This window comes from Capra hircus, chromosome 11, assembly GCF_001704415.2.
Source record: "Capra hircus breed San Clemente chromosome 11, ASM170441v1, whole genome shotgun sequence".
NCBI classification, from domain to species: Eukaryota; Metazoa; Chordata; class Mammalia; order Artiodactyla; family Bovidae; genus Capra; species Capra hircus.
The window spans coordinates 10,304,000-10,320,813 of record NC_030818.1 but is presented as its reverse complement, the minus strand read 5'-3'; the positions used below and the strand labels follow the sequence as shown (position 1 = coordinate 10,320,813).

The window sequence follows — 16,814 nt, the reverse complement described above, 5'->3', positions numbered from 1 at the left end:
CTGAGCTTCAATATACAGGGAGCTCAAAGTTACTCCAAAACCTTTGATGTCTCATAACCCATTACTGGTCACTCCACTGCACTCCAGAGAGAAGAAACCCAGATCCACCCACCAGAACTCCAACACAAGCCTCCCTAACCAGGAAACCTTGACAAGCCACTGATAGAACCCCACCCACAGTGAGGAAGCTCCATAATAAAAAGAACACCACAAATTACCAGAATATAAAAAGGCCACCCCAAACGCAGCAATATAACCAAGATGAAGAGACAGAGGAATACTCAGCAGGTAAAGGAACAGGAGAGTTGCCCACCAAACCAAACAAAAGAGGAAGAAGTAGGGAATCTACCGGAGAAGGAATTCCGAATATTGATAGTGAAAATGATCCAAAATCTTGAAATCAAAATGGAATCACAGGTAAATAGCCTAGAGACAAGGATTGAGAAGATGCAAGAAAGGTTTAGCAAGGACCTAGAAGAAATAAAAAAGAGTCAAAATATAATGAATAACGCAATAAATGAGATCAGAAACACTCTGGAGGCAACAAATAGTAGAATAACGGAGGCAGAAGATAGGATTAGTGAAATAGAAGATAGAATGGTAGAAATAAATGAATCAGAGAGGAAACAAGAAAAACGAATTAAAAGAAACGAGGACAATCTCAGAGACCTCCAGGACAATATGAAACGCTCCAACATTCGAATTATAGGAGTCCCAGAAGAAGACAGAAAGAAAGATCATGAGAAAATCCTTGAGGAGATAATAGTTGAAAACTTCCCTAAAATGGGGAAGGAAATAATCACCCAAGTCCAAGAAACACAGAGAGTTCCAAATAGGATAAACCCAAGGCGAAACACCCCAAGACACATATTAATCAAATTAACAAAGATCAAACACAAAGAACAAATATTAAAAGCAGCAAGGGAAAAACAACAAATAACACACAAGGGGATTCCCATAAGGATAACAGCTGATCTTTCAATAGAAACTCTTCAGACCAGGAGGGAATGGCAAGACATACTTAAAGTGATGAAAGACAATAACCTACAGCCCAGATTACTGTACCCAGCAAGGATCTCATTCAAATACGAAGGAGAAATCAAAAGCTTTACAGACAAGCAAAAGCTGAGAGAATTCAGCACCACCAAACCAGCTCTCCAACAAATTCTAAAGGATATTCTCTAGACAGGAAACACGAAAAGGGTGTATAAACCTGAACCCAAAACAATAAAGTAAATGGTAACGGGATCATACTTATCAATAATTACCTTAAACGTAAATGGGTTGAACGCCCCAACCAAAAGGCAAAGACTGGCTGAATGGATACAAAAACAAGACCCCTCTATATGCTGCTAACAAGAGACCCACCCCAAAACAAGGGACACATACAGACTGAAAGTGAAGGGCTGGAAAAAGATATACCACGCAAATAGAGACCAAAAGAAAGCAGGAGTGGCAATACTCATATTCGATAAAATAGACTTTAAAACAAAGGCTGTGAAAAGAGACAAAGAAGGCCACTACATAATGATCAAAAAGGATCAATCCAAGAAGAAGATGTAACAATTATAAATATATATGCACCCAATATAGGAGCACCGCAATATGTAAGACAAATGCTAACAAGTATGAAAGGGGAAATCAACAATAACACAATAATAGTGGGAGACTTTAATACCCCACTCACACCTATGGACAGATCAACTAAACAGAAAATTAACAAAGAAACGCAAACTTTAAATGATACATTAGATCAGTTAGACCTAATTGATATCTATAGGACATTTCACCCCAAAACAATGAATTTCACCTTTTTTTCAAGTGCTCACGGAACCTTCTCCAGGATAGATCACATCCTGGGCCATAAATCTAAACTTGATAAATTCAAAAAAATCGAAATCATTCCAAGCATCTTTTCTGACCATACGGCATTAAGATTAGATCTCAATTACAGGAGAAAAACTATTAAAAATTCCAACATATGGAGGTTGAACAACACACTTCTGAATAACCAACAAATCACAGAAGAAATCAAAAAAGAAATCAAAATATGCATAGAAACTAATGAAAATGAAAACACAACAACCCAAAACCTGTGGGACACTATAAAAGCAGTGCTAAGAGGCAAGTTCATAGCAATACAGGCATACCTCAAGAAACAAGAAAAAAGTCAAATAAATAACCTAACTCTACAACTAAAGCAACTAGAAAAGGAAGAATTGGAGAACCCCAGAGTTAGTAGAAGGAAAGGAATCTTAAAAATTAGGGCAGAAATAAATGCAAAAGAAACAAAAGAGACCATAGCAAAAATCAACAAAGCCAAAAGCTGGTTCTTTGAAAGGATAAATAAAATTGACAAACCATTAGCCAGACTCATCAAGAAGCAAAGAGAGAAAAATCAAATCAATAAAATTAGAAATGAAAATGGAGAGATCACAACAGACAACACAGAAATACAAAGGATCATAAGAGACTACTTTCAGCAGTTGTATGCCAATAAAATGGACAACGTGGAAGAAATGTACAAATTCTTAGAAAAGTACAATTTTCCAAAACTGAACCAGGAAGAAATAGAAAATCTTAACAGACCCATCACAAGCGTGGAAATTGAAACTGTAATCAGAAATCTTCCAGCAAACAAAAGCCCAGGTCCAGATGGCTTCACAGCTGAATTCTACCAAAAATTTCGAGAAGAGCTAACACCTATCCTCCTCAAACTCTTCCAGAAAATTGCAGAGGAAGGTAAACTTCCAAACTCATTCTATGAGGCCACCATCACCCTAATACAAAAACCTGACAAAGATGTCACAAAAAAAGAAAACTACAGGCCAATATCACTGATGAACATAGATGCAAAAATCCTCAACAAAATTCTAGCAATCAGAATCCAACAACACATTAAAAAGATCATACACCATGACCAAGTGGGCTTTATCCCTGGGATGCAAGGATTCTTCAATATCCGCAAATCAATCAATGTAATTCACCACATTAACAAATTGAAAAATAAAAACCATATGATTATCTCAATAGATGCAGAGAAGGCCTTTGACAAAATTCAACATCCATTTATGATAAAAACTCTCCAGAAAGCAGGAATAGAAGGAACATACCTCAACATAATCAAAGCTATATATGACAAACCCACAGCAAACATTATCCTCAATGGTGAAAAATTGAAAGCATTTCCCCTAAAGTCAGGAACAAGACAAGGGTGTCCACTTTCACCGCTACTATTCAACATAGTTCTGGAAGTTTTGGCCACAGCAATCAGAGCAGAAAAAGAAATAAAAGGAATCCAAATTGGAAAAGAAGAAGTAAAACTTTCACTGTTTGCAGATGACATAATCCTCTACATGGAAAACCCTAAAGACTCCACCAGAAAATTACTAGAGCTCATCAATGAATATAGTAAAGTTGCAGGATATAAAATCAACACACAGAAATCCCTTGCATTCCTATACACGAATAATGAGAAAGTAGAAAAAGAAATTAAGGAAACAATTCCATTCACCATTGCAACGAAAAGAATAAAATACTTAGGAATATATCTACCTAAAGAAACTAAAGACCTATATATAGAAAACTATAAAACACTGATGAAAGAAATCAAAGAGGACACCAATAAATGGAGAAATATACCATGTTCATGGATCGGAAGAATCAATATAGTGAACATGAGTATACTACCCAAAGGAATTTACAAATTCAATGCAATCCCTATCAAGCTACCAACCATATTTTTCACAGAACTAGAACAAATAATTTCAAGATTTGTATGGAAATACAAAAAACCTTGAATTGTCAAAGCAATCTTGAGAAAGAAGAATGGAACTGGAGGAATCAACTTGCCTGACTTCAGGCTCTACTACAAAGCCACAGTCATCAAAACAGTATGGTACTGGCACAAAGACAGACATATAGATCAATGGAACAAAATAGAAAGCCCAGAGGTAAATCCACACACATATGGACACCTTATCTTTGACAAAGAAGGCAAGAATATACAATGGAGTAAAGACAATCTCTTTAACAAGTGGTGCTGGGAAAACTGGTCAACCACTTGTAAAAGAATGAAACTAGATCACTTACTAACACCGCACACAAAAATAAACTCAAAATGGATTAAAGATCTAAATGTAAGACCAGAAACTATAAAACTCCTAGAGGAGAACATAGGCAAAACACTCTCAGACATAAATCACAGCAGGATCCTCTATGATCCACCTCCCAGAATTCTGGAAATAAAAGCAAAAATAAACAAATGGGATCTAATTAAAATTAAAAGCTTCTGCACAACAAAGGAAAATATAAGCAAGGTGAAAAGACAGCCTTCTGAATGGGAGAAAATAATAGCAAATGAAGCAACTGACAAACAACTAATCTCAAAAATATACAAGCAACTTATGCAGCTCAATTCCAGAAAAATAAACGACCCAATCAAAAAATGGGCCAAAGAACTAAATAGACATTTCTCCAAAGAAGACATACGGATGGCTAACAAACACATGAAAAGATGCTCAACATCACTCATTATTAGAGAAATGCAAATCAAAACCACAATGAGGTACCACTTCACACCAGTCAGAATGGCTGCGATCCAAAAATCTGCAAGCAATAAATGCTGGAGAGGGTGTGGAGAAAAGGGAACCCTCTTACACTGTTGGTAGGAATGCAAACTAGTACAGCCACTATGGAGAACAGTGTGGAGATTCCTTAAAAAATTGCAAATAGAACTGCCTTATGACCCAGCAATCCCACTTCTGGGCATACACACCGAGGAAACCAGAATTGAAAGAGACACATGTACCCCAATGTTCATCGCAGCACTGTTTATAATAGCCAGGACATGGAAACAACCTAGATGTCCATCAGCAGACGAATGGATAAGAAAGCAGTGGTACATATACACAATGGAGTATTACTCAGCCATTAAAAAGAATTCATTTGAATCAGCTCTGATGAGATGGATGAAACTGGAGCCGATCATACAGAGTGAAGTAAGCCAGAAAGAAAAACACCAATACAGTATACTAACACATATATATGGAATTTAGAAAGATGGCAATGATGACCCTGTATGCAAGACAGGAAAAAAGACACAGATGTGTATAATGGACTTTTGGACTCAGAGGGAGAGGGAGAGGGTGGGATGATTTGGGAGAATGGCATTCTAACATGTATACTATCACATAAGAATCGAATTGCCAGTCTATGTCTGACGCAGGATACAGCATGCTTGGGGCTGGTGCATGGGGATGACCCAGAGAGATGTTATGGGGAGGGAGGTGGGAGGGGGGTTCATGTTTGGGAACGCATGTAAGAATTAAAGATTTTAAAATTAAAAAAATAAATAAATAAAAATAAATAAATAAATTTCAAACTTAAGGTATTATATGAAAACCAATTTAATTTTAAAGTATTAGAAAGTAATAAGGCAAAAAAACTAAAATGCAGATAAAAATATTTCCAAAAATTAGAAAAAAAAAATATCCTTACGTCCAAGCACAGTGCCATTTACCTAACCCTGAGTGTTTCTGATTGGTGCTGGAGTGTTATTTTGTCTCTCCTTCTTAGTCTTTTTTTGGGTAGTTTCCAGTGTGCATGCATATGTGTGTGTGTGTTTTAAATATAAATTTATTTATTTTAATCGGAGGTTAATTACTTTACAATAATGTATTGGTTTTGTCATACATCAACACAAATCTGCCACAGGTATACACATGTTCCCCATCCTGAACCCTCCTCCCTCCTCCCTCCCTGTACCATCCCTCTGGGTCATCTCAGTGCACCAGCCCCAAGCATCCAGTATCATGCATCGAACCTGGACTGGCGATTCATTTCATATATGATATTGTACATGTTTCAATGCCATTCTCCCAAATCATCCCACCCTCTCCCTCTCCCACAGAGTCCAAAAGACTGTTCTATACATCTGTGTCTTTTTTGTTGTCTTGCATACAAGGTTATCGTTACCATCTTTCTAAATTCCATATGTATGTGATAGTATACTGTATTGGTGTTTTTCTTTCTGGCTTACTTCACTCTGTATGATCGGCTCCACTTTCATCCATCTTATTAGAACTGATTCAAATGTATTCTTTTTAATGGCTGAGTAATACTCCATTGTGTATATGTACCACTGCTTTCTTATCCATTCATCTGCTGATGGACATCTAGGTTGCTTCCGTGCGCTGGCTATTATAAACAGTGCTGCGATGAGCATTGGGGAACACGTGTCTCTTTCAGTTCTGGTTTCCTCGGTGTGTATGCCCAGAAGTGGGATTGCAGGGTCATAAGGCAGTTCTATTTCCAGTTTTTTAAGGAATCTCCACACTGTTCTCCATAGTGGCTGTACTAGTTTGCATTCCTACCAACAGTGTAAGAGGGTTCCCTTTTCTCCACACCCTCTCCAGCATTTATTGCTTGTAGACTTTTGGATCGCAGCCATTCTAACTGGTGTGAAGTGGTACCTCATTGTGGTTTTGATTTGCATTTCTCTAATAATGAGTGATGTTGAGCATCTTTTCATGTGTTTGTTAGCCATCCGTATGTCTTCTTTGGAGAAGTGTCTATTTAGTTCTTTGTCCCATTTTTTGATTGGGTCATTTATTTTCTGGAATTGAGCTGCATAAGTTGCTTGTATATTTTTGAGATTAGTTGTTTGTCAGTTGCTTCATTTGCTATTATTTTCTCCCATTCTGAAAGCTGTCTTTTCACTTTGCATATAGTTTCCTTTGTACAGAAGCTTTTAAGTTTAATTAGATCCCATTTGTTTATTTTTGCTTTTATTTCCAATATTCTGGGAGGTGGGTAGTAAGAGAATCCTGCTGTGATTTATGTCTGAGAGTGTTTTGCCTATGTTCTCCTCTAGGAGTTTTATAGTTTCTGGTCTTACATTTAGATCTTTAATCCATTTTGAGTTTATTTTTGTGTATGGTGTTAGAAAGTGTTCTAGTTTCATTCTTTTACAAGTGGTTGACCAGTTTTCCCAGCACCATTTGTTAAAGAGATTGTCTTTACTCCATTGTATATTCTTGCCTCCTTTGTCAAAGATAAAGTGTCCATAGGTGCATGGATTTATCTCTGGGCTTTCTATTTTGTTTCATTGATCTATATTTCTGTCTTTGTGCCAGTACCATACTGTCTTGATGACTGTGGCTTTGTAGTAGAGCCTGAAGTCAGGCAGGTTGATTCCTCTCGTTCTATTCTTCTTTCTCAAGTTTGCCTTGGCTATTCGAGGTTTTTTGTATTTCCATACAAATCGTGAAATTATTTGTTCTAGCTCTGTGAAAAATACTGTTGGTAGCTTGATAGGGATTGCATTGAATCTATAAATTGCTTTGGGTAGTATACTCATGTTCACTATATTGATTCTTCTGATCCATGAACATGGTATATTTCTCCATTTATTAGTGTCCTCTTTGATTTCTTTCACCAGTGTTTTATAGTTTTCTATATATAGGTCTTTAGTCAATAATTACCTTAAACATAAAGGGTTGAATGCCCCAACCAAAAGACAAAGACTGGCTGAATGGAAACAAAAACAAGACCCCTATATATGTTTTTTACATGAGACCCACCTCAAAACAGCAGACACATACAGACTGAAAGTGAAGGGCTGGAAAAAGATTTTCCATGCAAATAGAGACCAAAAGAAAGCAGGAGTAGCAATACTCATATCAGATAAAATAGACTTTAAATCAAAGGCTGTGAAAAGAGACAAAGAAGGACACTACACAATGATCAAAGGATCAATCCAAGAAGAAGATATAACAATTATAAATATATTTGCACCCAACATAGGAGCACCGCAATATGTAAAGCAAATGCTATCAAGTATGAAAGGGGAAATTAACAATAACACAATAATAGTGGGAGACTTTAATACCCCACTCATACCTATGGATAGATCAACTAAACAGAAAATTAACAAGGAAACACAAACTTTAAATGATACAATAGACCAGTTAGACCTAATTGATATCTATAGGACATTTCACCCCAAAACAATGAATTTCACCTTTTTCTCAAGCACACACAGAACCTTCTCCAGGATAGATCACATCCTGGGCCATAAATCTAGCCTTGGTAAATTCAAAAAAATTGAAATCATTCCAAGTATCTTTTCTGACCACAATGCAGTAAGATTAGATCTCAATTACTGGAGAAAAAGTATTTAAAATTCCAACATATGGAAGCTGAACAACATGCCGCTGAATAACCAACTAATCACAGAAGAAATCAAAAAAGAAATCAAAATATGCATAGAAATGAATGAAAATGAAAACACAACAACCCAAAACCTGTGGGACACTGTAAAAGCAGTGCTAAGGGGAAAGTTCATAGCAATCCTGGCATACCTCAAGAAACAAGAAAAAAGTCAAATAAACAACCTAACTCTACACCTGTGTGTGTGTTTTAAATAAAGAACACACATTGCTGTCATAGTAAGAAAAAATTCACGGCTCTCTCTGGTCGAATGTTCTAGAGACTGGTCTGCCTGTCTTAGTGCTATCTACTTTAGTGGTATTAAAATAGAAGGTACATTGGCCAAAAAATAGTATGTTCCAAGATGAGAGAAATTCAGGGGATATGAGATGGATAGACGTGTTCTAAACTGGCCTAGTGTGAAAACAGGATCATGGTCTGGGTGTCAATATTGATTTCCCTAGGGAGAGAAGCCAGGGTGTGGTAGACAATCAGAGAGCTTAGGAGAGCAGGTTTCACTGATTGATACAGAAATATTTCAATGTTTCACAACTGTAGTGGCTGTTCTGGTGCCATTATGAGTTCCAGATCACGAGGGATGCCTGGCATAATCCTTACTTAGAAATTGCTCTGGGATGATAATGAGTCCTTGATTTCTTCAAGTAAATCAGTTACGCTGGAGGTTTGATGGGTGGTGGAATGGGTTGGTGTTCATAATCTCTGTGGGTTCCTTCTAGACATGGAACACTGTTAGAGTTTAGCTACCAACTCTGTGGGTTCTACCACAATGGCCTTGTCTGCCCCACTGTTCTCTCTCACCCCTTTATTGTTCTAAGTTACTTTGCCTGGGTGTAGTCTGGGTTTCTCCTTATCTGTTTATTAAATATTCAGGCCACATGAAGTGGAGGGCTAGAGGCAAGGCTTCCATGTCAGGCCCATCTAGCTTATCTTGCTGGTGAATGACTTCAGGCAAGAGCTGAGTCTCAGCTCTTTCCGCATAATATATACCCCACAGGATTGTTGGGATCAAAGAAGATGCTTCTGAACCCAATTCGGTTCTGTTCAGTTGCTCAGTCATGTCCAACTCTTTGTGACCCCATGGACTGCAGCATGCCAGGCTTCCCTGTCCATCACCAACTCCCAGAACTTACTCGAACTCATGTCCATTGAGTCGGTAATGCCATCCAACCATCTCATCCTCTATCGTCCCCTTCTCCTCCTGCCTTCCATCTTTCCCAGCATCAGGGTCTTTTCCAGTGGGTCAGTTCTTTGCATCAGGTGGCCAAAGTATTGGAGTTTCAGCTTTAGTATCAGTCCTTCCAATGGATATTCAGGACTGATTTCCTTTAGGATGGACTGGTTTGATCTCCTTGCAGTCCAAGAGAACCCAGTGTCTGACACCAAAGAAGTGCTCAATAAATTGTAGCTAATAGCAGAGCATGGGCTCTGGAGCCAGTCTGTCTGGCATCAATCTCTGCCCTCCCCTTACTAGCTCCCTGACCTTGGACATGTTCCTTAAACTTCCTATGCCTCATTTTCCCTATCTGTAAGATGGAGGTAATAATGGCACTTACTTCATAGGGTTACTGTGAAAGTTAAATAGGATAATATATGCAAAGGTCATAAAACAGTGCCTGACACATTGCAAGTATTCAGTAAAGCTTAGTTATTATTAGAAGGATTGTTAATGGATGTTTGGTTATAAAGGAGGTTTGTACTTGCATAAATGAAATGAGTCAGGAGATATGAATGGTCTCGGTTTAATAAGCCCACATCATATTGAAACAGGAGGGAAGGGGGCACGGCACAACTTTTAAAAGAATGACATAGCCATGTTGCTGTTGTTGTTTAGTTGCTAAGTCCTGTCTGACACTTTTGTATCGCCATGGACTGTAGGCTATCAGGCTCCTCTGTCCATGGGATTTCCCAGGCAAGAATACCAGAGTGGGTTGCCATTTCCTTCTCCAGGGGATCTTCCCAACCCAAGGATTGAATCCACATCTTCTGCATAGGCAGGTGGATTCTTTACCATTGAGCCACCAGGGGAGCCCTGACATAGCCATAGGATATGAGAAAAACTGGTTAGAACCAGCTAGGTCCAAGATGGCAGAAGATTTGACTTCCAATGGAACTTAAGCCTCATTATATAGTCATTGTAATACATTAGGATGTCAAGTGACACATCCACAGGTGCCATGACAATTCTGAGACCAACTGGAAGAGGCCCGAAAGTGGGTCCATTTCCTAGAAATCCCCTCTTCCCTGAAATAGTTGGAATAATCCTCTCACTCATTAGCCTATGAAATTACCCAGCCCATAAAAACCAATCATGCTGTATTTTGCCTTCTGAGATGGCCCACACCTTGTCTGTGGAGTCTGTTGCTTTCTAAATAAGTCCTCTTCTTACATATCAGTTTGTGTCTCACTGAATTTGTCCTGTGACAAGATATCAAGAACCTGAACTTCATTAGATCCTGAGACTAGGTGTGTGATCTCAATTAAAGGACCATGGGGTACTTTTCTGGTGGTCCAGTGGTTGAGAACCTGCCTGCCAATGCAGGGGCCATGGGTTCAATCTCTGGTCCAAAAAGACCACACGCTGCAAGACAGTTAAGCCAGTGCACCACAACTACTGGGCCTGCGTTCTAGAACCCTTGAACTGCAACAGCTGAAGCCTGCACACCCTAGAGCATGTGCTCTGAAACGAGAAGCCACCACAATGAGAAGCCTGTACACTGCGATGAAGAGTAGCTCCTACTTGCTAAAACTAGAGAAAGCCCGTGCACAGCAATGAAGACCCAGCACAGTCAAAAATAAAAATAAATAAGTAAATAAAAGAAAAAAGACCATGGGTTCAAGTCCCAATCTAGCTTGCAGGTTTTCAGCTGGCAAGCCATGAAGGGACAATAATAAGATAAGAAAATATTGAGAATTGGGGGTTGGTCCTAGATGGGCTTGTGGGACACATGAGCCAGGTGTACCAGGGAGGACGCTCTGCTGATGTGTACCCATTTTATCAGGCTGGTCAACCGAGAATGCTTTGGGGCTCTAATGCAGAACCTAGGTCCAGACTAGAGGAATGATGGCAATTAACATGGTTTATTATAGAAAGATGGTGTGGAATGGCTATGCTTATGCACATCCAACAGCAGGTCTAGGACAGAAATATTGCTGGAGGTTTTGATAATTTATACTGTTCTTCTGACTCTGAACTTTTTCTTCTGTGTTCATTCCTATTCCGTTTCTTTCTTTTCTTAACCCCAGAACACTGGCGTGGCTACCAAGATGTACTTTCTGTTGACAAGTGCATGTGTGCTAAGTTGCTTCCATTATGTCCAACTCTTTGTGACCCCATGGACTGTAGCCCAAGCTCCTTTGCCCATGGGATTCTCCAGGCAAGAATACTAGAGTGGGTTGCCACGCCCACCTCCAGGCAATCTTCAGGACCTAGGAATCGAACCCGCATCTCTTATGTCTCCTGTTTTGGCAGGTGGATTCTTTACCACTAGCGCCACCTGGGAAGCCCTCTGTTGACAAGTGCTGACCCTTTATTTCCAACTTGCAGCTAGGTCAACTCCTGCTGATCATCCACACTGAGTGATAGCTTCTGTACCATTCCTTTGCAACAACTTTTTGGGCACTAACATCTGATTGGGAGACTACCCTGGAAGGGATAACATCTAAACTCATAAGTGCCTGGTGGATTTTTTTCTTTTTTGCCACACCACACAGCTTGCAGGATCTGAGTTCCCCAACTAGGGACTGAAGCTGCACCCTCTACACCGCAAGTGTGGAGTCCTGACTACTAGACTGCCAGGGAAGGAAATGGTGAGTTTTGACGGCAGAATGAAACCTCTAGGTAGCACAGGAGTTAGCAAATCACCTCAGGTTCAGGCCTGAAACGGGTCAGGCTGTATCAATCCTGTCCCCTCTGGGCCGTATACTCTGGGATGGGATTGGGAAAAATTAAGACAACAGGAATTAAAACAGAAAAAACTTACTAGCTTATGTAATCTGATTTGGCCACAATATGAGTTAGGATATTTAAGTGGAGTGAGATATTCAAATTTTGTATCTTGGCAATGGAACCCAAAAGGAATTTAAGGCATGTGTAGCTCAGAGGTATAACTTTAGGAAGGACACAGAGGACATATTAACTGACCCAGCCTACAGGGTCAGGATCCCATACAAACAAAGCTCCCTCCTCCCTGAGGTACAAAATATTTTGGCTATGAATTTCATAGCCCACAGTGCCCCAGACATTAGGCACAAAATTCAGAAAACAACTGCTGATCCCCAGACTCCTGATGAATGATTTCTTCCAATTGGCTTAGTTGTTTTTCAATAATAGGGATCTGGCTGAAAAGACTGAACACACCCAGAGAAATATGCAAAAGGCCCAGATGATGGCAGTGGTTTTGATCACTCAAAGGCCGACAAAGGGGAAACTGGTTTTTCTGGACCGATTTGATCCTTGCAGACCCTTAGTCCCATGGGTACCTGGATAGGATCAGTGTACCCTGTGTGGACACAAGGGGCACGGGAGGGAGGATAGTAATAAACATGCCCTGTGGGGAGTTGGAAGAGGGAATGCCTCAAACACCAGAGAGCCTCCGGGGCCCGTAGCCATTGAGGGTTTTGCAATCAGAAGACTGAGGGGGCCCAAGGCCAAAAGAGACTCTGCCTAGAGATACCATCTACATAACTAATGCCTTGCCTGAGGTGGTCATTGATGTAGCAGGCTACTTGAAAGAATTCCTTACAGATACTAGTGCTGTTAGGGGAGCCACTGACAAAAGCTGTCTGCCTGGACTGGACACAACATTAACCACTTACAACAGGAGGTCCTGGTAAGGAACCTAGAACTAACAAGCTACCACCAACCGGAAGAATTCGGGAAAGGTCAAAGGGAGAGACACTAGTTCATATGTCCTACCAGTTTCCCAGAATCTTCTCACTGGATCCCTCTTGGCTGAGTGATTTGTGCGCTACCCGGAATGACCCTGAGTCAGAATGATTGGCCAGAGACAACCCATCACCATAAAACCCAAGACTGTGAGCCTCATGGTAAAGCAGTTCTCCTGGATTCCCTTACCCTGAAGCTCTGACTGGAGACACTTCCCAATAAAGTCTCTTGACTTGTCAGTACATGTGTCTCCTTAGACAATTTCTGAGTATTCGCTAAGAGCCCACACAGGGGCCCTAGAAAGGATTTTCTTTCCTGTAACAGTGCAACATTTTCAGTCTTAACCTGAAGAACTGGAAACCTTAGCAATCATAAGGAGTGAGGGGGTGTCAGGGAAGAGGCAGGGGTTCACTTTCCTGGAATGCCTTATGTGCAACATCAGTGGCCAATGGTTTCTACATTCCTTGCTGTTTGTGCCTGATTTTCCCATCCCTTTAAAGGGAAGAGGTTTATTAACTATGTTAGGAGCCGCTCTTGTTTCTGGATGGGTGAGAGAACCACACTCATCATCTAATGATTCTAACAGAAAGTGGAAAGGAAGAAAATCTGAAGCTAAAGTAGAAGCCTTAGTAGATCCTGGAACGTGGAATATCGAGGTTCTTGTTCAGTTGCTCAGTTGTGTCTGACTCTTTGAGACCCCACGGACTGCAGCATGCCAGCCTTCCCTATCCTTCACCATCTCCCAGAGTTTGCTGTGTCCTTTATAGGAAAAAAAGAGAGAAAAAGAAGAATGAAGGAAAAAGAAAAGTAATTGTGGGGGTGGGGTGGGGCTGGAATCACGTGTTACAGTTAAGTATCATGCTCAGGGTCATTTGATCTAGAAAAATACCTCATCCTTTGTCTTTCGTGACTTTGACGTTTTTGAAGAGTACTGGGTGCTTTTCTTGTGGAACCTCTCTCAGTTTTGACTTGTCTGATACTTTCTTGTGTTTAGATTTGCTAATACCTTCCAAAATTTCAGGACTGTGGCTTTTTCCTGTTTTAACATTCCAGGTCTATGATCTCTCCTCTATGTGTGTAAATAAGAAATCTGTAATGAGTTTAGGGAATTCAATGGTTTAAGAAAATCACTCCATTCAATATTCAGGCTGGCTATGACTTATAAAGTGATGTGTCCTCCTTCATATAATGTGTGCTTGTCCTGTTACTGGTGGTGTTAATTTTGATCACTTGTTTAAGGTAATGACTGTCAGGTTTCTCCACTGTAAATGTGCCATTTCCCACGTTTGCTATTAATAAAAATACTTTGTGGGAGAGATACTTTGAGACTATGCAAATAAGGCTGCCAGACAGATAAAATACAGGAAGCCAAGTTTAATCTGAATTCCTGATAACAGATAAATACTGTTTTTGTTTTTTTTTACTCTGCTGGTTCTTTGTTGCTAGGCAAGGGCTTTCTCTAGTTGAGGTGAGCTAGGGGTTACTCTCTAATTGCGTTGGCTTCTCTTCTTGCAGAGCTGGCAGGCTTTGGTAGTTGCTCTGCACGAACTTAGTTGTCCTGCCATACATGGGATCTTAGCTCCTGGGCCAGGGATGGGCACCCTGGCACCCTGCGGGGGGAAGGCAGACTCTTAACCAGTGTACCACCAGGGAAGTCGCCAGATGAAAGCTTTTTTAGTAAAGTATGACTCGTCCTCCCAAGTTTAATTGGGCATCTTGTATTTTTGTTTGCAAGATCTAGCAAATCTATAATATAGATCACTTGTTCCTCATCCAACTTCAGTTGTTTTGACATTCACTGATGTCTCAATTTTTACTATGATTTTGCCAAATAGTTGTTTTCTAACTGCACCTTTCTTCTACATATACTAGCTGCTATTCCGTCTTCCTATCTTTTTATCCACTCTTAACAGCGTCTGGCACACAGTAGGCACTCAAGATATTTGCTCAATGAATGAATGACAAGGCCGGGCATCCCTGACGACTTTTGCCAGGGGCGCTTGCCTTGCTCAGCCAGTCTAGGCAAGCTCTCCAGTCTTCAGAGTCACGCCGGGGCTTCTCCAAGGTAAAGGAAGGCAACGATTGGCTCCTTCAGCTCCAGCGGCCCAACAGACTGCAAGTGGAGAGCGGCAGGGACCAATGGGTGCCGGCAGGAGGCGAGGCCTGCCACGCTGCAGCGGTATAACCGTGCGGTCAGCGCGCTTATCTTTCCCCGCGCTGACGATGGCCGCAGCCTCCTTTATAACCACTCTGGTCACCCGACTGCTCCGGTCCGCGCAGAGTGGCCGCCTCCATCAACGCCCTTTCCACCTCTCGGCAGTGCGGTAAGAGGGTCGGCGGGCTGGGTCAGTGCGGAAAACCGAGGGGAGCTGAGAGCCGGCCCGCCTAGGTACGCCTTTCTGGAGCATCTCGGTCCCGGGTGGTGGTGGTCACAGAGAGGGGTGTGGCGGGGCGACGCGGCAGCTCAGCGCGGCCTCAGTGTACCGCTCGGGCTCTCTCGGCGTGTGGGCTGAGCCCGGGAGCCCGCCTTTCGGGAAGGAGCCGGTCTCCGGCAAGGTCCGGGCGTTGCCCTGTCCCGAGGCCAGTCCGCCGGTGGGACGGCGCCCACGGTGTGGAGCAGAGGTGCAGGCGGGCTCTGGGGCGCCACGATTTACGTGGGAGCATACAGAAGTCACAGGCCAGGACCGACCTTGGCCGTGAAACCGAGAGCTGGAAAGCCGAGACGTTTTGGCGAGCGCGAGTGAGAGTTGTAAGTAAGCAGCCTTCTGCGACCCGCCCCTTCCCGGAACCCTAGCGGCGGAGAGGGTTAAAGCAGTCTGATGAAATCCACAAGCTTTGCTAGCCCGGTACCAGCACTTCCCTCTTCCTCCAGGCTGTGGATGTGGCTCACGCTGCTCTACAAGCTGCTCCTTTCCCTTCCAAGAGAATAATCAATGTGCAGTGGTCACCGGGACTTTGACTGCAGCCCGCCTGGAGTTGGTCAGTGCCAGATCAAGTAAACTGAGGTGGTGAACACCCGGGAAGAGAAGAGGGAAAGCTCTGTTTGAGTTTTCTTCAGTTCACTTCAGTTCAGTCGGTCAGTCGTGACCTAGTCTTTGCGACCCCATGAATCGCAGCACGCTAGGCCTCCCTGTCCATCACCACCTCCCGGAGTTCACTCAGACTCACGTCTATCGAGTCGGTGATGCCATCCAGCCATCTCATCCTCTGTCGTCCCCTTTTTCTCCTGCCCCCAATCCCTCCCAGCATCTTGGGAGGTTATACATATTTCATGATCTTTCTGGACCACAAATTCCCATTCTAAACATAGATTGAAGAGTTTTGGGGGGAGGGAGAGCTGTGATTTCAGTTCCCTAAATATATGCACCCTCTTTCCTTTCAGTCTTTAGAACTTATTTGTAACAGCAGCCCCTTTATCCAGGTACTGTGCTAGGCTGTGCATTATTCAGAGATGGTAAAAGAACGGCTCTTTCTTTAGTGGAACTTCCCTACCTGTCAAGGGGCAGAACAGTGTAATTTCTAATCAGTGTAAAAATGCTGTTAGAGATGTTTTCCAAGGTGCTGTTGGAACACAGAATGGGGATTAATGCATTTTAAAAAAAAATTGAGACTTCCCTGGTGGTACAATGGATACGAATCCACCTGCCAACGAAGAAGCACAGGCTGGATCCCTGGTCGGGGAAGATTCCACATGCGG

General features: G+C 41.7%; 1 protein-coding gene across 2 annotated transcripts in view; it reads left to right on the top strand.

Moving 5' to 3' along the window:
* MTHFD2 (methylenetetrahydrofolate dehydrogenase (NADP+ dependent) 2, methenyltetrahydrofolate cyclohydrolase) overlaps positions 15,271-16,814 on the top strand; it is a 31,020-nt gene continuing 29,476 nt past the window's right edge. For both annotated transcript variants that reach the window (XM_018055020.1, XM_018055019.1), the window contains exon 1: positions 15,271-15,441. In XM_018055020.1, coding sequence (XP_017910509.1) covers positions 15,341-15,441 — 101 coding nt within the window. In that variant the 5' untranslated portion in view covers positions 15,271-15,340. The remainder of the gene's footprint in view (positions 15,442-16,814) is intronic.